Below are 19,540 nucleotides of genomic sequence, written 5' to 3'. Positions count from 1 at the left end.
AGAGGCAGGTCACTTTCCCCTGCTCAATTCCCAATTGAACATGCAGGATTGAAAATTAATATTATAATTTATTAAATTTATATACCGCCCTTCACCCAAAGATCTCCTTGACATGATGCGCCAAAGGTGAAATGCCCTTTGGTGTTGCTCCGCTGGGGCTGACCCACCACCCATAGTGGAGCCTCTTTTTACGCTGGGCAGAAAAGCACCGGTGCTGGGAACACGCCCTGTGCCAGTTGCAGAAATCCCTGCCTGAGCTTCCTCCTTTGCTTGCTCAGCACCAGCATTGCCACTGTGTGGCAGTACTGCTTCACTCAGGCCACACATAGGTCTGGTGGGGGTGGGCGGGAGTCAATAAAGTTCTTGGGTAACCACATTCCTAGAAGTGGCACCATTCGCCCTTCTCTTTCAGGTGAGAGCCTGTCTTGTCATCTACATTACCTGCACAATAGTGGTGGCTGTGATCAATGTTTTCTACTTGGAAGACATACTGTTCAATCCCCATAAAAAAATTCCTTCCAGTAGCACCTTAAAGACCAACTAAGTTAGTTCTTGGTATGAGCTTTCGTGTGCATGCACACTTCTTCAGATACACACTGAATCCCCGTTCAATCCCCGTTATGGGAACTTGAGGTGCAGTAGAACTGAGGAGTACTGTGAAATGGGGCATCAGGTTGCAGTGAGTACTTCCTGGGACCAAGCTAGGTCTCTGTTTCCTCCATGAAAACTACTTTAGAATAAACAGTGCTACTGAGATACAGATGTGGCAGCTGCATCAGAGGGGTGGTGGGTAGTGAGTTATTAATTGCCAGTATAATGCTGGGCACCCTCTCTTGTTTAGATGCATACAATAAATAGCATACACCCCCCCCCCCCACAAGTTACATTCTACAAGAAGAAAATTCATTTCCTGGGGTCAAAGCATCTAGTGCAAATGCACTACAGTGGTAGCTTGGTCCTCGAACTTAATCCATTCCAGAAGTCCGTTCCAAAACCAAAGCACTCCAAAACCAAGGCACACTTTCCCATAGAAATGAATGCAACATGGATTCACCCGTTCCAGACTTTTAAAAACAACCCCTAAAACGACAAGTTAACATGACTTTTACTATCCAGTGAGACCACTGATCGATTGAATGAAAGCAATAAACAATGTACTGCAGTCACACAATCCAGTCAGTAGCTGAAGTGGGTTCCACACACTCACAAAAACAAAACAAAAAGGCTGCAAAAACAAAAACGCAAAATAAATAGCAGAAACAGACAGACCTGAGTGTAACACTAAAAATGGAAGTGTGGCACTCAAATTGGAAGCATAACACTCAAAACAGAGCACATTCAGCTTCTGAAAAAAGTTCGCAAACCAGAACACTTCCGGGTTTGCAGTGTTTGGGTTCCAAGTTGTTTGAGTACTAAGGCGTTTGAGAACCAAGGTACCACTGTACCTACTCAATTCCGATTGTAGTGACTTGTTGGACTCTTGTTGCTCAGTCTGACATCTCTCTCTCATGCTAGGAACTACAGTATATGATATTTCTACTACCTGGATGGTATATCAGGTTTCTCCAAACTACAGCGGTACCTCAGGTTAAGAACTTAATTCGTTCTGGAGGTCCGTTCTTAACCTGAAACTGTTCTTAATCTGAGGTACCACTTTAGCTAATGGGGCCTCCCACTGCCACCACGCCACCAGAGCACGATTTCTGTTCTCATCCTGAAGCAAAGTTCTTAACCCGAGGTAATATTTCTGGGTTAGCGGAGTCTGTAACCTGAAGCATCTAACCTGAAGCATCTGTAACCTGAGGTACGACTGTATAGTCTAGCATGCCAACAAGCCCAAAGCCTGGTCCTCTCTCCCTTCTCCTTCAGCCTGAAAAAAGCTTTCCATATTTCTTTTACTCTTATTCCTTTTCTCTCATTGGTGGGTGGGTGCTTGCGGCAAGGCACTTAAAGCAGCAAGATGCAACATAGTCTAGTAAGAATGAAGAAATAATGTGATGAAACGCCAGAAATACCAAAAAGAAAAGAAAACAAGCACCCCAGCACAGTGCATGAATTTCCCTTCTTTCCACCAGAAATGGTGGAATATTCTTGGGGACTTTATGGGTTGCTCATACAAAGTCATGAACAGGATATTCGAAGCAGGCAATGTTACACAAAATGCACCACAAAAAGTAAACAGATGTGTGGGCCTTGTAGAACGATTTATGGGAACAGTGAACAAGCCAGATAGGTATGGAAGTTCAGAGGTCGACTTTGCAGGTATTCAGTGGTGGTGCAGATGAGACCCTAGTGTGGAATTGCCATACTGCATTCATTTTTTTACGGTGCACCCATAAGGTGCTGTTGCCCTATATTTTCCTTTTGCTTGTTTCATTTATTCTCAAACCACAGAATCTGGCTTTTTTCAGAAGATAGGCACTGAGGTATGGGGAAAGTGAACCTATCACCATTCTTCATACATTCCTTATAACATTTGTGGTGACCACCATTTTATAACCCTGGTTTTCTTCTTTTAATTATAGTATAGTCTTACAACACTACAGCATTATAGTAATATGGTGGTGTAGCATTATACCTCTGTTTAGAAGTCCTGAAAATAATTTTGCAACAATTAAAAGATTGATTTTTTAAACAAAGTAAAATGGGGTCATAGAATGTCACCCACTGCAAGGATTACAATGAACATGTGCTGAGCTGCAAATGTCCCACCCATAGCGGATATGTCATGCTGTGCCTACTGGTGTGAACATAACAAAGCAGGATGCACATCTAGAAAAAATGCAGTGCTCCTGATGCTGTCATCTGCTGGTAGCTTACAATGGAAAAGCAATAGGGTAGCACTAGGAACCACCCACTGGGAAGCAGCCATACTTTGATGAAAGTCTTAGGAATTCTCCTATAGAGATGCCTAGCTCCCCTCCAGAACTGCACTTTTCAGCTTCCCTGGAATTGTATTGTTTAAGTCTGTAATGTACGAATATCTTCAGCCACAGAAGCTGCATGAGCCTCGGCTACTTTGCCATATGTTTTTTGTTTCTTTTGCCTTTTCTGGCTGCAATACATTGAAACCCTGGAGTGACTCTGCCAGTCAATGTAAACAATCTTAAACTAGATGAATTATCTAGAATTGCAAGGCCTGCAGACCTGTGCTTCCAATACCTTAAAATCAATGGGACTCACATCTAAGTAAATGTGACCTCTGACCTCAGAGTCAGCTGTCAATAAGGCTCTCCTTTGAGCAGAGGGTAACAGAATGACCATCTCATTCACTGTCTCATGCTCTATTTTTCAGGAGTGTTGTACAGTCATGTGTAGCAATCTCCTGGTTTTAACTTCCCTAGGATCCTTTATTTGCATCTCCATGGCAGCCTTTGGATGCAAAGCTGTGTGTCGTAAATAGACCACCGCTGATTAGGATGCGGTAAGTTTGCTAGTCTTCTATTATGGGAGGAAGCGGGTGCCAAGTGATGTAGCAAATAGCAAGGTCAGAGATTGGTGAGTTGGAGAAGAGGAGACTGGAGACAGGGATAGAGGCGTATGCTATTTTGGTCACTAATGCCCTGCACCAAACACCATCGCTGATCCTATCCAGGTACATCCCAGACTCATACAAGTGATGGAATATAATAAAATATGATTAACTGTGAACACAGGTGGGGGACTGCACTGTACTGCTGCATTTCTGTAGGGGGGAAAACCCTACAGAGATTGAATAAGAAAAACACTCCAGGCTGGCCTATCTGACTTAGAAGGTTAAGGCTTGCCTGCACATTTTCCTTTATAACTTTCTTTATAAGAGTCCAATTGACTTACTAGGAAGGAAGGAAGGAAGGAAGGAAGGAAGGAAGGAAGGAAGGAAGGAAATTTACATGTGTATCCCCCTCTCAGTACAGTGGCCCTGTTTAGGAAGTAAATATGTTTAAAGGTTACACCCACGGTGCGGTGGCCACTGAAAAGGCATTTTTAGGCAGCCTCTAGCATTTAAATCAGACATGAAGGGGGAAGGGAGGAGGAGATGCAAAAAGGCTGGGAGAGCAAAGCTGACTGCTGACTGCTTAGGAGAAGAACCTGAGTTTCCGTTTTCCTTCACAGCCCATTGCCTCCTGGGGCATGAATGGAATGGAATGGTTGCCTCAGTTCCACTGAAGTCAAACAGAAAGCTGCAACTAGACTTTTTCGCCCTGAGTGAGGGGTCCTTTACCTTTACCTTTAAATGTCATATATAATTTCCATCATCTAATTGCTTCTTTTGCATTTCCAATGACAAATCCCAGCATAGCTCTGTGTAGTCCTTGCTCTTTTGCTCAGAATACCATTCTAAACTTTTTGGTTGTAATAACTTCTGTCATTACTCTCTTAATCTTGAAACAAACAGCAGACACTATGTTCTCACCAGGAAATATCATCCTTTTAAAAAAATACCTCTATTAAGTTTAGTTTCAAACACCAACCTAAGGAAGAGTTCTATGAAATCTGAAACTTTGCATACCTCACTGTGAACTTTGGTTGGTCCTAATAAAAAAGGTGTTTCCCCGCTGGTCCTGTGTTGTTTTTCTAAATGTCTTGTAAACCAAGTACCTATCCTAGGGAAGTTTTTGATGTCTGATGTTCTATTGCTTTTTATATTATTATTATCATTAATTCTGTTGGAGCCGCCCAGAGTGGCTGGGGAAACCCAGCCAGATGGATGGGGTATAAATAATAAATAACTGTTGTTATTATAACAATGTGATCTTGTGATGTCCACACATTTCTATCTCAATGCAGCCCAAAGAGAGGGACAGACACCTCTGGCACCACACAGTAATTGCTCACACTACTCTAATGGTAATAATGGTGGTTTAAAGTTATACAGATGAGAGCATGGAAATGGAAATGGAAATGGAAATGAAGCTGAAGAACAAACTCATTATTCTGCAACAAAAATGCAATTGCCTGCAAGTAATTAATTTCCTTGCCATTTAGAATTTTCTTTTCAGATAAAAATAACTGAGTGGTGCTATCTTTCTTCTAATTCTGCCCTGCTCTGCCTTGCCAACATTTTGAGGCCTCAATTATAGTAAAACAATTCTGGCTTCCTCTGAGCCACTTCTGTCTATGTTCCTGGGGCTGATGTGAACTTATACAGATTCATCTTCCAGGGACTACAAAGAGAAAACTCTCTTCTGGGCAGAGTCTAATAAAAGGAATGATACAAGCATCCTTTCTCATCAGTAAGCCATAGCTCTAACCTATAAGCCTCATAAAAGGCAGCTGCTAAGGGAGAAGCAAGACCCTCTTGGAGTGTTAATGCTGTGAGCCTCAGAAAGACACCTCCGTCTCCATTGTGCCTCACTTCCAAAAGAAAACATGGACCATGGTTAAGACTGCCTGGAACCCCTGGAATCTTGCACCACTGGGAGATTGTGGTGTCGTGCAACACCCCTCAGAGGTTGGGTTGTCCTGGGGAGATCTTGGCATTGGCAAGTTAGATGGGGTATTTAGGGCGCTGCTGAAAACATGTTGTGTTTCACCTCGTCAAATGCCTTTTCTTTCGGTTTCTAGAAACCGAAATTCTCTTATCTGCTTGCTGACATTTCTCAGAAATCAGGTGACCACATATAACCACAACATAATTGGCTATGCGCTAGCTAAGGGGAGGAAGCTAAGTCTGAAAAGGATGTAGCTGCGTAGCTACGTTCTTCAGGCCTGCTCTTCATTCTTCTGCAGTTCCCAAGCACAGTATCCCTTTCACCACAGCCACCTGTTTTCTTTAAGCCCTCCTCAGTCAACTTGAAGCAGAAGTGCCATCTATGGAGACTACACCTGGCTCTCTTTTCTATCCACGGTAAGAATGTTTGGGCAAGCGAGGGTGATTCCACATTGATACATCAAATGCAGCTGCATAGGCAGTGTCAGAGATGGTGATGGTGATGATATATTAATTTAATGCCAATATAGGCTTTCAAGTGGATCACAAGTGTTCTGGATTAACCAGTGCTGTATTGGATTAAAAGTCTGAATCCTATGCTTCAAATCCTATGTTTTCTTGGAAGTAAGTAAGTGGGTTTGAGAGTGTTGCTCTCAAAGAACTATACAGTTATTTTGTATTATTACAACAGAACAATACTGTTGAGCTACTGTTCTGGAAAGCAAAATAATGCTTTTTCTGAATCTTTAGTACTATAAAGCACACACAGTTTGAAATGGATCAGTGTGTTCTCAGACGGCTTCTTTTCTGCAACCAGGAGAAAAAGCCTGACTTATTTTTATCTCATAAAATGCTGTTGCTTCCATTCCATTCTTAACCTATATCAAAAGCTATAGGGTGTCACTTTTTAAATACTAGGAAGTATAAGGAGGAAATGAGCAGGAAGCGATTTTTATGAGATGGAAGAATAGTACAGCTTCAGGAGGCTTTCGGAGTGTGGAAGACAAAGGAAGTGAGACTTTGTTCCTGCTTCTCAGTCTCTCTGCAACTTTGGATGCAATTGGCCATGGTTTCTTCCTTGGACAGAAATAGGAATTGGGGACAGCAATGTCTTACAGTGGCTCTGGTCCCACGATAGACCATTTACAGTGAATTTATTTCACAGGAAGTTGGGTGGGAACAGACGGTGTATCTGCTAGAGGAAACTTAGCGGTGTGTACCTAGAGAACTACCCACAAAGTTGTGGTGCAGCCTTAACGTGATTGTGATGAACTTAAAAATGTGCTTAGCTTTGGCTAGAATAAGCCATCCCATTGACGCCAGAAGGCAGGTGAAAGAGTGGCGTATTTTTCACTCCTCAGCAGCATGCTGTAATACAACTGCACTGGAATATATGATATCAAGAAGCTTTTAGAATTCTTTCATGTGGCCTCAACCTGGCCACCTGTTGGTATAAGTGCTTTTGGTAGGCTATCTCGTTTAATTTTACATTTTAATAACTTATTCTGAGCGGAGGCAATGCCTAAGCAGCAACGAAGAGCCCTGCTGCAGAAAGGATCAAAGTGCATGCAACACTGCAGCCATAATTTCTCATTATTGATTTATCTGCAGAATGGATCAATACAGGCTGGCTCCACAAGCACCTTACCCTGGCAACGTTGTGGTGGTTGTCCCTCCAAGCCATGTTGGTGCAGGACAGAAGAAACTCCCAGAGGAAAATGATGCTCTGGGGGTAAGATTGCATTTTCCCTAAATACCTGTATGCTTGGGCTAAGCTAGGGGGAAGGCTGTGAATGTGGCATATGGGTACAAAACACCATAGAAAAATATATACAAACATCATCTCAGGAACATAAGAAGCTGCCTTGCACTCTGTCTATTGATTCATCAGGCTCAGTATTGTCTACATGGAGGGGCAGTAGCTCTCCAGTCTTTTCCAGCCCTGACTGGAGCTGCTGGGGGATTGAGCCTGGGACTTCCAGCAGGCAGTCTTCTACCACTGAGCTATGACCCTTCCTTTTCAGGATTCACCCTCTTGGGCCAATGTAAGATATGGTCTATATAACGGCATGCTAACCAAGGAACTAGTAGTTCCATCAAGGGCAGAAGGATTCCCAGCATTTTTTCTCAATTTTGGTTTCCCCAATTTTTTGCAGAGGGTGCTATGACAAGTACTTGTTTAATTTTTGTATCTGTGTGGGATCCCTGGGCCTGTTTAGCACCATCCTTCTTCTCTTAGGGTGGATCTATACTCTAAACACTAACACTAAAAATGAGTTTCTGATAACCGTATAGCCAGTGATTTTTTCTGATGAGACGCAGGGTTATGCATACCCGTAAACATTTTGTGAATCTTTGTACTTGTGTCCATTTACTGTACTTATTTTCCCCGATTTGCACTATAAAATGGTAGTTTTCTTGAGTCAAAATGGGACTACCCCTAAACATTTTTAAGGGAAAAAAAGCACTGCGTATAGCCATATGACGTTCTTTTTAAACATTAATAATGTGTTATTAAATTGTGACACCAGAGAGCATTGCAGAGCTACCCCCTTCCAAAAACCAGGTAGACCTTGTGGAAAAGGAAACCAACGCCTTCATATTTAAATTAAAGTGAACTGAATGTTTAATAATGTTTAAAATGTGGGTGTAGATCCAGCCTTAGATGGATTGCAATTTTCCTCCTTCTGGCTGCAGATAAGGGCCACACTCCAAGTCTCAAACTCAATCTCAATCCAGAGCACTCTGCCAGGAGACTTTCCTTTTTCCTTCTGAAGGTGGCAGAAGTATAAATCAATTTTTAAGAAACAGTGGGTTCTCTTTCTGCTGAGAAAGCTTTGTAGTGAGGTGTCTCTTTCGTAGATTTAACTGTATGATTAATCATCTTGAACTCTTGTGCATGTTGTGCTGAGTTTTAAAGACAATTTCATTTCATTAAGGCTATTTAGCTTCTGTGTGTGTTGTAATTGAGAATGGGGGGGGGGAGAGAACACTGAATATGCCCTTCCCTTCTAAACATTGGTAGTAGCTTTTGTTTATTAAATTCTACGTATTCTCACAGTTCCATCAATGTGGAAAGGTTTCTCCCCATTGTTCTATAATGGATAGTAATTTGTGATTTTATGATAGTGCTGTGGTTTTGAGGAGGACAATATGGATTAAATGGGGCTTGTGAAGTTCAGTTAATAGTGTCCATATGACATGGTCTCTAAGCCAGCTGTTTTATTTAATCTTTTTCTAATTTTGTCATCTTCCTAAAGGCTATGCAGGTGGTTATTGCTCTTATACATCTTGGTCTTGGAGGCATTTTGCTCTTTTCATCAAAGGATTATGACACATGGATCATGACTGTCTGGTATCCCTTCTGGGGGGGTGCCCTTGTAAGTAGAATGAATAGTGTTAAGTTGTGGGCGAACATATCAGATGACACAGTGATTCTTCCAAAGCAGCTCTTTATTTGTAAGCTGGAACAGAACTGAACTGAGGAGCTCAGTCAGCCTGCTTATATAGAGCTCCACTAGAATGCAACAGTAACAATTTTCTGTAACTAGCCAATCACTGAACGTCACTTTCGATCCTTCATTTGCATACAAACTATCCAATCACTGAATGTCACTTTCGATCCTTCATTTGCATAACTATCTACAGTATCCCCCTGCTGGCCCAGGGTGAGAACTTCAGTACATAACACAAAGTGAATATTTAACAGGGTATTTTGAAGCATACTGCAAGTTACTTCTGAGTAGGCATGCATAGGATTGTGTTGCACTTGACCCAAAATTGGGTGGAAAGGCAGTGTTGAATGGTATTAAATATGTAGAAATGTCTAAGTCAGGCATGTCCAAAGTCCCATTTCGGGGGGCCTAATCTGGCCCACCGGTCGGTTTAATCAACAACTTTGGTTGGCCCTTTGGTGGACCCTCATGGCCCTTCACTTCATCAAATCTGGCCCTCTTTGAAAAAAGTTTGGACACCACTGGTCTAAATGGAGGGCGGTTTTTGTTTGTTTCTGATAATGTACCGTAAGTAACATACTTCTTACTGTTTTCGGTTTCTCTCTCTCCAGTTCATAATTTCAGGATGCCTTTCATCAGCAGCGACAAGAAAATCAGTTGCAGGTCTGGTAGGTTGATGTGACTTAACCCTGGTGTGTTTTTAATTGTTAAAACAACCAACAATCCAGGACTATCAGATGAAAAGGTACCATTTGTTTCCATAGTCCAGAATTAGGTAAACCTTTTTTGACCTGGGAAGCCAGATCTTTGTCACCTGCATCCAGCCAACCATGACACCCACCCATCAATCATCTCACGGGCAGACGATGCCAGTTGATTGACAGGTGGCTGGTCACACCCATCTGTCAAAGTTGGGCTACAGATGTGGGGGAAGATAGCGAGCAGGATTGAACTCTGCACACAGGACTGGGATGGGTTCAATCGTGCTTTCTGCAGGCTGTGGGTATATAAGGGAACTCCCTGCAGAGGATTCCCCCACACAACCAAATCGAGCTTCTTTTTCTCAGGGATCAATTGCACATACTAGTCCCTCAGACATAATTAATGCAACCAAGCAGGATGGAGAGGGGAACCCACCATTTAGATGATGCCAAACGCTATTCCAAGTGACACCAACTGATTGACAAATTGCTGTGGTTTACAGGAAATGGCCCCATGAGCTTTTCCACACATTCCTCTGGCAGCTTGGTGGCTGCTTTGGCTAGGTTAATTTATACTAGTTGTCCCCTATACTTGCCCTGTTTTTTTCCTGCATGACGTGACATGTTACTGGAACCGTCTATAACTCTGTAACCCTGAATCTCCCACATTTTGCATTTCTGCTGGGTCTTTGATGTTCTGAAAGCCGCTTAGACAAGCAACAGGGGGCCGCTCGGGACTTCGTGGAAGCATGGCCTCCATGGGGCTGTCCCTGAATAAGTCTGGCCCAACCCATAGCCGTGGACATGCCTTGGACCTGGTGTTTACCTCTATGGATGTTGGTGATCTGACACTAAGTAAAAGCGAAACGAAAGAAGTGCCATGGTCAGATCACTTCCTGGTGCAACTGGACTTCTCTGCGACCCTTCCCCTCTGCAGGGAGGTGGGACCAATTCGGATGGTCCACCCCCGCCACTTAATGGATCCAAATGGTTTCCAGAGAGTGGTAGGGGATGAGTGTTCAGGCCCCTGGGCTCTCACTTGTGGGGTGCCTCAGGGTTCTGTCCTTTCCCCCATGCTTTTCAACATTTACATGCGGCTGCTGGGAGAGATCATCAGGAGGTTTGGGCTGGGTGTTCATCAGTATGCGGATGATACCCAGCTCTACCTCTCTTTCAAATCAGAACCAGTGAAGGCGGTGAAGGTCCTGTGTGAGTGTCTGGAGGCGGTTGGAGGATGGATGGCGGCTAACAGATTGAGGTTGAATCCTGACAAGACAGAAGTACTGTTTTGGGGGGACAGGAGGCGGGCAGGTGTGGAGGATTCCCTGGTCCTGAATGGGGTAACTGTGCCCCTGAAGGACCAGGTGCGCAGCCTGGGAGTCATTTTGGACTCACAGCTGTCCATGGAGGCACAGGTCAAATCTGTGTCCAGGGCAGCTGTTTACCAGCTCCATCTGGTACGTAGGCTGAGACCCTATCTGCCTGCGGACTGTCTTGCCAGAGTGGTGCATGCTCTGGTTATCTCCCGCTTGGACTACTGCAATGCACTCTACGTGGGGCTACCTTTGAAGGTGACTCGGAAACTACAACTAATCCAGAATGCGGCAGCTAGACTGGTGACTGGGAGCGGCCGCCGAGACCATATAACACTGGTCTTGAAAGACCTGCATTGGCTCCCAGTACGTTTCTGAGCACAATTCAAAGTGTTGGTGCTGACCTTTAAAGCCCTAAACGGCCTCGGTCCAGTATACCTGAAGGAGCGTCTCCACCCCCATCATTCTGCCCGGACGCTGAGGTCCAGCGCCGAGGGCCTTCTGGCGGTTCCCTCATTGCGAGAAGCAAAGCTACAGGAAACCAGGCAGAGGGCCTTCTCGGTAGTGGCGCCCGCCCTGTGGAACGCCCTTCCAGCAGATGTCAAAGCGATAAACAACTACCTGACATTCAGGAAACATCTTAAGGCAGCCCTGTTCAGGGAAGTTTTTAACATTTGATATTTTATTGTATTTTTGTTTTCTGTGGAAGCCGCCCAGAGTGGCTGGGGAGGCCCAGCCAGATGGGCGGGGTATAAATAATAAATTATTATTATTATTATTATTATTATTATTATTATTATTATTATTATTATTAGGTGCCTCATTTTTACCAGAATCAGTCCCCTCCCTCGTGCTCCCATAGTCAGAGCTGGCAAAGGCGAGGGTCAGGTTTGGTTCCCAAGATCATTCTCCCCATCTCACCCATATCCCCACCCAACCCATAAATTAATTAAGCAAAACTTTCTATTTCTCTTCCAGGGAGCATTCAGTTACCTCTTTAACACTCTTAGTGGCCTCGGTGCAATCGCTGGAATGTGTCTTTTGCTGATTGATGTAATAAAAAATAGAGAGAGAAACTTTTCTGCAGTTACGGAGACATCTCACTTTGTATCCAAATTTCTTCTTCCACAAATTCCTAGTATTTCAAACTATTGCAAGACCACTGGGGCATATGAAATGGTAAGTTCCTGGATTCCATACAAGGCTAGTTCCAGGTTGAAGGAGGCCCTGGCCAAGGTGTTCTTTGGTGGTTCCCTTCCTCTGTTAGTTGGCGCTCCCAGGCTTACGTCACTGTGGCAACAGCATGCCAACCAATGCCATGCCTTTAAATTTCCCAGAGTGCCTCACAACGATGCCAAGGCAGGAAACCAAACAGGGGGCTAAATCCAGCCACCTAGAGCTACTAGGAGTGGTAGGCCAGAATATTTTAAAGGGATGAGACAGGTAGCAGCAGAGCACCAAGTTCTGTTCACTCGGTGGTGAAGGTGGAGAGAAGTGCCTGAGAAAATGTTCGTGGGGAGGTAAGGAGGAGAGAGGGATAGAATTCATCTCCTTGCTGCTGCAATGAAAATAGCATAGAATCATAGAATCATAAAGTTGGAAGAGACCACAAGGGCCATCGAGTCCAACCCCCTGCCAAGCAGGAAACACCATCAGAGCACTCCTGACATATGGTTGTCAAGCCTCTGCTTAAAGACCTCCAAAGTAGGAGACTCCACCACACTCCTTGGCAGCAAATTCCACTGTCGAACAGCTCTTACTGTCAGGAAGTTCTTCCTAATGTTTAGGTGGAATCTTCTTTCTTGTAGTTTGGATCCATTGCTCCGTGTCCGCTTCTCTGGAGCAGCAGAAAACAACCTTTCTCCCTCCTCTATGTGACATCCTTTTATATATTTGAACATGGCTATCATATCACCCCTTAACCTCCTCTTCTCCAGGCTAAACATGCCCAGCTCCCTTAGCCGTTCCTCATAAGGCATCGTTTCCAGGCCTTTGACCATTTTGGTTGCCCTCCTCTGGACACGTTCCAGTTTGTCAGTGTCCTTCTTGAATAGCAATTCCCTTCTCACCCTCTGCATTATATTTGAATGGGATAGACTGTGTGGTGACAAATGTGGCTACCCATCACATCCAGCTTGGCCCTGTGTCTCAATCCTTTAAGTGCCTGGAGAGAGAGGCTGGCCTCTACAGCTTTACACAGCGCTACACACATCCTAAGGGCCACTGGTGACCCATCCTGACCTCTCTTTGACCCTCCTGCATCCGGTCCCACTGATCCTCTTGCCCTCCTCCTCCTGACACATTCTCCTCTCCCCATTATTCCTTTCCCTTTGATACAGATCCACCAGCACCAGGCAAGGTAGCTGAACTTTGACAGACCACCAAGCAGACACAGAGTTGAAAAGGCAGGATGGAGAGAAATGCAACCCCACTCTTGTAGCATAGATCTCCTCACTTCTTTTGCAGGGGGAGATTTATGACTGGTGTCAATCATAAATGGTTGATGTCATTTATGACTTGCTGGATGTCAAGCAAGTAAAAAACCTAATATTAGGGCTCATCCACACTTCTGTTTGCCCCTGGGAGAATACACTCTTTACTGCTGAATCAAACAGCATTCAGATTTTCAACGGAGTGCTGTTTGCTCCAATTAAGCAGTAAAGAGGAAGTTTTCCCAGGGAAAACAGTGGGGCAAACAAGAAAGCGCTCAGACCCATGCCTAGAAAGCACAGGACACATGGAAAACCTCTTGGACCCATGCTTTCTAGGCATGGGATAATCCGCAGAAGTGTGGATAAGCTCTTGATTGGACAAAATATAGAATATATTGTTATAGGACTGTTATTCTGAGCTCTGAAAGTGACTTAATCTTAAATTCCTTGTGTTGTATTCTCCTGCACAAAGCTTCTTGTGTGAGTGTCACCCTAAAGCTGAGAATGAGATCATTCTCCTTGCATTAATGTTTGATATTTTTAACTGGCTGGTTGTTATTTTTTGCAGGGAATTCTGTGTGTGATGCTTTTCTTCTCTTTCCTCGAGGCTACAACTACATTTTCAGTTCTCTGCAATAGCAAGGTGAGGATCCAGTAGCTCATAATATAAGCAAAAATATAACAGAGTATTCTGCCTCCCGTCCTTTTGTTGTATATTTATTTAGTGGTATGCTAAGTAGCCTGCAAAATAAGACTGGCTTACTAGGCTCACTAGGCTGAATTCACACATTCATGTTTATCACATGATGACTTTAGTCTCCCATGATGGCATGTAGGTATGAAATGGTTATCATCACAGAACATGGAACAAGTGGGAAACCCAGCCAGAAACCAGTTATAGTTCTACATGTCTTATCCCAGAATAAATAATCCTTTCTAGGGGCACCTCTTGGAAACTCCCATGGGAAGGGCTATAGTTCAGTGGCAGAGCATCTTCCTTGCCTTCAGGAGGCCCCAGATTCAACATCTCAACATCTTAGAATCATAGAGTTGGAATAGACCACAAGGGCCATCGAGTCCAACCCCCTGCCAAGCAGGAAACACCATCAGAGCACTCCTGACATATAGTTGTCAAGCCTCTGCTTAAAGACCTCCAAAGTAGGAGACTCCACCACACTCCTTGGCAGCAAATTCCACTGTCGAACAGCTCTTACTGTCAGGAAGTTCTTCCTAATGTTTAGGTGGAATCTTCTTTCTTGTAGTTTGGATCCATTGCTCCGTGTCCGCTTCTCTGGAGCAGCAGAAAACAACCTTTCTCCCTCCTCTATATGACATCCTTTTATTTATTTGAACATGGCTATCATATCACCCCTTAACCTCCTCTTCTCCAGGCTAAACATGCCCAGCTCCCTTAGCCGTTCCTCATAAGGCATCGTTTCCAGGCCTTTGACCATTTTGGTCAGCTAGGACTGGAAAAGACTCCTGCCAGAGACCCTTGGAGAGCCACTGCCAGCCAGTGCAGACACTAATCTAGATCAGTGGTTCCCAATCTTTTTTTTTTTGCCATGCCCCACCTAAGCATCTCTAATATTTTGATCCCCCCCTCTGATGACATATAATTCTTATTATTCAAAAAGTGAAGTCCTATTCACATGCAGGAAGCTTAAAGGACCATTAACTGTTAATAACTCATTCTCAAATTTCCCCCCTTAAAAATCTATTTGCCCCCCTGTGGGGCATGTGTCCCATGTTGTGAACCACGGATTTAGATGGACCAAATGAGGTAATTTCCCCAGAGCACAGGCACAAAGTAACAGCAGCCAGCCTCCAACTAGAAGAGGGAAATGGTTGGGCAGTGCAGTTGCAAATCTGGAGCCCTATCCAAGCCTTGGCCCAGAGTTGCATTTTTCACTTATGTGGATCCCAGATGACTTAAGAGGAGGTACACAGCTGGAGTAGGGAAATGCTGTGCTGGGGGGGGGGGAAGCTTAGTGTGCTTTTTTCTTGGTATATTTAATAACAAGAACTCCAACTTATTTAATGCTAGGGAAAGGAGCAAACCAAGCTCTGACCCTAGTTGCACAAATTTTACAAGATCAATGCAGCAAAAGAAGGAAGCAAGGGCACATGAGGTCACTGCCCTCCATTTTTTAAGTTGGTTCACTTATCTCAATCCTGCGGCTTTGCACATTGAACCAGGGAACCACAATAGTTAGGGTGGAAGGAAAAATACTCGGGTTTGCTAACTGGGAGCGTGTGTGGCTGGTAAATAGCAATTCAAACACCCGGGAGCAGCGGTGAAGGGAGAACGAACAGGCATGGAAACTGATGGATGGCACATTTTCTTTCAGGACAAAAAGAAGCACAGATCAGACAATGAAGAACAAAATGTTGCGTTGACATCACTCCCACAGCCACACAATGCAGACGGAGTTCCTGACCCACCACAGTACACTGCAACAGAAGCAAACAGGTGAGAATCCTGTCAAACTAGAACAGGCTTCCTCAACCATGGCCCTCCAGAAGTTTTGAGACTACAATTCCCATCATCCCTGACCACTGGTCCTGCTAGCTAGGGATCATGGGAGTTGTAGGCCAAAAACATCTGGAGGGCCAAGGTTGAGGAAGCCTGAACTAGAAGATAAATCCAGCCTTCAACTTCCAGTCCTAAGCAACACGGGGAGCTATTTTGTTTTGCAAGCCCTGGGTGATGCATCAGGGGGGACCTGTGCTCCAAGCAGATGCTTTCTGAGTTCTTGTCCCCACTTTGTCCCCACCCCCGTATGCGTATCTCTCTGTAGATGGCAAAGTTCCACCTGCTTCTTTTCTGTGTTATCAAGATGTTGTTAAGGGGACAGGAACAGGGCCAGTTTAAAAGGGGGAAATTAGCAATCTCATGATGAACAAAACTTGGTTCACGTTAACGTTTGAACCTTCATTTTGTAGATACTCACAGCTTCCTGAAAGCATCCCTGGAAACACACATACAGACTGGTGAGTCCTTTGCAAGAGTGAAGGAAGTGGAGCTCATTCTCCGTTATGAATAAGAGTTTAGGCAGGGCTCAAATTGTTGGGCACCTGCCAAGCTCTATGTGCACTGGGTGGGAAGGTGGCTCTATCAGTCTCTACACAAGGATGGGGAATTTGGATATATTTTTGTTTGTTACATCTGAACAAACAACCCTTTTGGCTCTCCTCTGAGACTGAAACACATAGTTTGTGTCACGGGGTTTTCCATTCCTGGCTCGAGAGGTTGCTCTTCTCTCCATACATTCCTCGCTCAAGTGACCAATGGCATCAAGTTAGGGTTAACCTTGGTTATTCATCCATGGGAGTTGGCTTCATATGGTGGAAGAGAGTGAAGAAAGAAGCTTCACTTCTTTCTTCACCGGAGACCTAATTGGGTCTAGCAATACAATTCTGTGCTCTTAACCCCTTCATGCATTAAGTAGCTCCAAGATTGCTGGTTGTTTTACTACAAATTCCCACACGTTAAATAAAAGAGCTGAGACATGAGGCAGGAGCAGGAGTTTAACCCCAGAGGAAGAAGGCAGGGGAATGGGCTGGGGTGGCCAAGTCAAGGGCCTACTGTGGGCAACTTGCCCAAGAGCCCCTCAAAACCTGGAACCAGCATGTAAGAAGTTACAATGGTAGAGTCAGACCATTGATGCCTCTATTGGTCCAGGAAGGTCTACAGCAGGAATGCCCACCAAGGCAGATTGGAATCTACTGGTAGATCTCTGTGCAATTTCCCATAGATTGGCAAGGTTTCTGACTCCCAGTTGTATAATAGCAGCAACAAAACTATTTCTCCCCATCTAAGTACGTTAGGCTGCTGCAGTGATGAAAGAGAACTAGTAATGGACTCTTAGGTGAATGACTGTGAGCTCAGTTCAGTTTTGGTACTGGAAACAAATAACTAGGCTCAGAATGTCAGGTCCTGGTGTTCTTTAATTCTAACTGTTGAATGTTTCATATCTGGATCTGACTGGTAAATCTAGTAGAAAAGCAAAACCATTCTAACAAGCCTGAAGTCTGCCCACCCTACACTAACTTGCTGTAGCTGTCTGGGGTTTCACACTCAGATCCTTCCCAGACCTACCCTGCATATGCTGGGGATTCATCTTGGAACCTTTGGATTGCAAAGCATGTGCTCTATTGCCTTCCCCTATACTGTACTGTATATATAATTTCATTGCTTCCATTTTGTTTTTTCCACCAAAACCCAGGGCTCTTATCCCCACCCCCACATCCATTTGACATCCTCTTACACATTCCTTTCTTCTTTCTCTGTTTGTAGGCCCCGCTATGCTGCCGGTTATGAGCCATACACTGGATAAAGTTGGATTTTTAATCGTCGCCACTCTTTTTTGCTTTGTGGGTGTTTGATTGTAAGGTTTCAAGCATTTTGTTTTTGGTTTTTGTAATGCGTGGCTACATTAAGAATTCACAGTATTTATCATTATCTACCATCTTGATCTGCCATATCCATTATTATTTATCACTGATGCACCAATAAAGCAGTGCAAACCACCTTGAAAGATGGCTGCCTTTTGCTCTAAGAACATGGTGGAGGCAGAGGAGAGAGAACAGGGAGGCTGGACGTGGGTTCTTGTGTTCTTTAGAAACCTGGACTTCCCTTATTTCCACTGTATTATGCTGTTATGGAAAAATTAGAGCTGTACGGCTTTCTAGTGCCTTACTCTGCTAATAAAGCAAATTGTTAGAAAATGGTTGTGAAAGACAGTAAATCACCGTCACATCTTTTCAGTACCATGTAATAGTGCCTGGGGTTCAGTCGTAAGTAGGTCACAGGTGGCACTGTGATCTAAACCACTGAGCCTCTTGGGCTTGCCGATCAGAAGGTCAGAGGTTCAAATCCCCACAATGGGGTGAGCTCCCGTTGCTCTGTTCCAGTTCCTGCCAACTTAGCAGTTCGAAAACATACCGAGGCAAGTATAGATAAATAGGTACTGCTGTGGCAGGAAGGTAAACGGCATTTCCATACGCTCTGGTTTCTGTCACGGTGTTCCATTGCGCCATAAGCGGTTTAGTCATGCTGGCCACATGACCCAGAAAGCTATTTGTGGACAAACACCAGCTCCCTCGGCCTGAAAGCAAGATGAGAGCCACAACCCCATAGTCGCCTTTGACTGGACTTAACCGCCCAGGGGTCCTTTACCTTTTTTTTACCTTTAGAGTTGCCACCTGTCTTGTATAATTCGGGTTTTCCCCGTATTTCAATGTAAAATGCTATGACCTGTATTGATAGTTTGACCTGTATTCCAGGTCCTTTCTCTCTCTCTGCCAAATTAGAGAATCTCTCCAAATGCATGTGTTTGAAAAGGTGTGTGAAACGTCATTTATTTAAGCTCTGGGTAGCCAAGCACAGACAGATTTACAAATTTGTGCGTGTGTGACAAATTCCAGAGGGGCCATCCTGTTAAGACTGCAATGGATTTATTTTTTTTAAGTGATGACATTATGTATTATTTTTTATAATTATCGAAGGCTGCAATAGATTTTAATGGATTGCTTTGAAGTCACTCCAGCACCAGATAAAATAAAATGTCCTACATTGACTGAAATGCTAATCACAGGTCCTCTTTTCCACAACACTTTCTTCTAGGATTTAGCTTGATCAGTATCCTTAAGATCAAGACCCACAGAGCAGTTGTCAGAACAGATCCTACACTCATGGTGTGACCATGACTTTGCAACTGGCCTTGTGTACGCATCAGCTGTCAAGCCTGCCCCCACTCCTCAGGGGACTGTTATAGGTGCTGAGTGCCAGAGTGACCCAAAATTCTTGGATTTAGTGAAAGTTAAAATTAATCAAGTTTTGATTAAACTATGCCAAACACGCCATCTCCCCCATTTAGTTTCTGCTAACAACCCAGGCCAGCTCAGCAGAGATGGCTGGATGGGAGTCATTGGGAGAATAAAGGCTGATGATGGCCAGTCATTAACCCATTAAGAAGGCCATTAACAGAGACTCTCTGGGCCATATAGAAAATGGGGAAAGTCCTTCCTTCAGGTGAGAGATAGCAGAGACAAAAAGTCGGAGTTTCAGGAGGGAGGGGCAAAACTGCAGTGGGTGGTGAGATAAGTGAACAGGAAAAAGTGTCACTTTTGCAAGCCAGAGAGGATGGGGGCAGAGCATGAGGTGGGCAGTCTGTTTTATGCTGCAGAGAGGGTCAGAAATGATGTTTGGGGTCTCCTGGAA

At 44.2% G+C, this 19,540-nt stretch overlaps 1 protein-coding gene across 4 annotated transcripts; it reads left to right on the top strand.

The window, feature by feature from the left end:
* Nucleotides 1-1,941: 1,941 nt before the first annotated feature.
* Nucleotides 1,942-18,902, top strand: LOC309531828 (B-lymphocyte antigen CD20-like). 4 transcript variants are annotated; one of them, XM_082221540.1, is made up of 10 exons: nt 1,942-2,481; nt 3,345-3,424; nt 7,025-7,145; nt 8,674-8,793; nt 9,480-9,536; nt 11,861-12,061; nt 13,883-13,957; nt 15,666-15,787; nt 16,261-16,308; nt 17,615-18,902. In XM_082221540.1, exons 2-10 carry the CDS (start codon nt 3,420-3,422, stop codon nt 17,652-17,654), a joined length of 789 nt encoding a protein of 262 aa, XP_082077666.1. In that variant the 5' UTR covers nt 1,942-2,481; nt 3,345-3,419; the 3' UTR covers nt 17,655-18,902. The 4 variants fall into 4 exon arrangements, with proteins under 4 accessions (XP_082077666.1, XP_082077665.1, XP_082077667.1 ...); XM_082221539.1 differs by lacking the exon at nt 1,942-2,481 and having other exon boundaries at nt 3,332-3,424; XM_082221538.1 differs by lacking the exons at nt 1,942-2,481; nt 3,345-3,424 and adding an exon at nt 5,620-5,830.
* Nucleotides 18,903-19,540: the final 638 nt, after the last annotated feature.

The sequence above is a fragment of the Podarcis vaucheri genome (assembly GCF_965113315.1).
Source record: "Podarcis vaucheri genome assembly, chromosome: 1".
Classification (NCBI taxonomy): domain Eukaryota; kingdom Metazoa; phylum Chordata; class Lepidosauria; order Squamata; family Lacertidae; genus Podarcis; species Podarcis vaucheri.
The sequence above is the reverse complement of the archived record's forward strand: the minus strand, read 5'-3'. Positions and strand labels throughout refer to the sequence as shown.

Excerpts from the sequence above, each read along its gene's own strand:
- LOC309531828 (XM_082221538.1), top strand. The coding sequence starts at position 5,796 with ATGGAGACTACACCTGGCTCTCTTTTCTATCCACG. Across the intron at positions 12,062-13,882 it reads CCACTGGGGCATATGAAATG|GGAATTCTGTGTGTGATGCT; the intron begins GTAAGTTCCTGG and ends TATTTTTTGCAG. Across the intron at positions 15,788-16,260 it reads ACTGCAACAGAAGCAAACAG|ATACTCACAGCTTCCTGAAA; the intron begins GTGAGAATCCTG and ends TTCATTTTGTAG.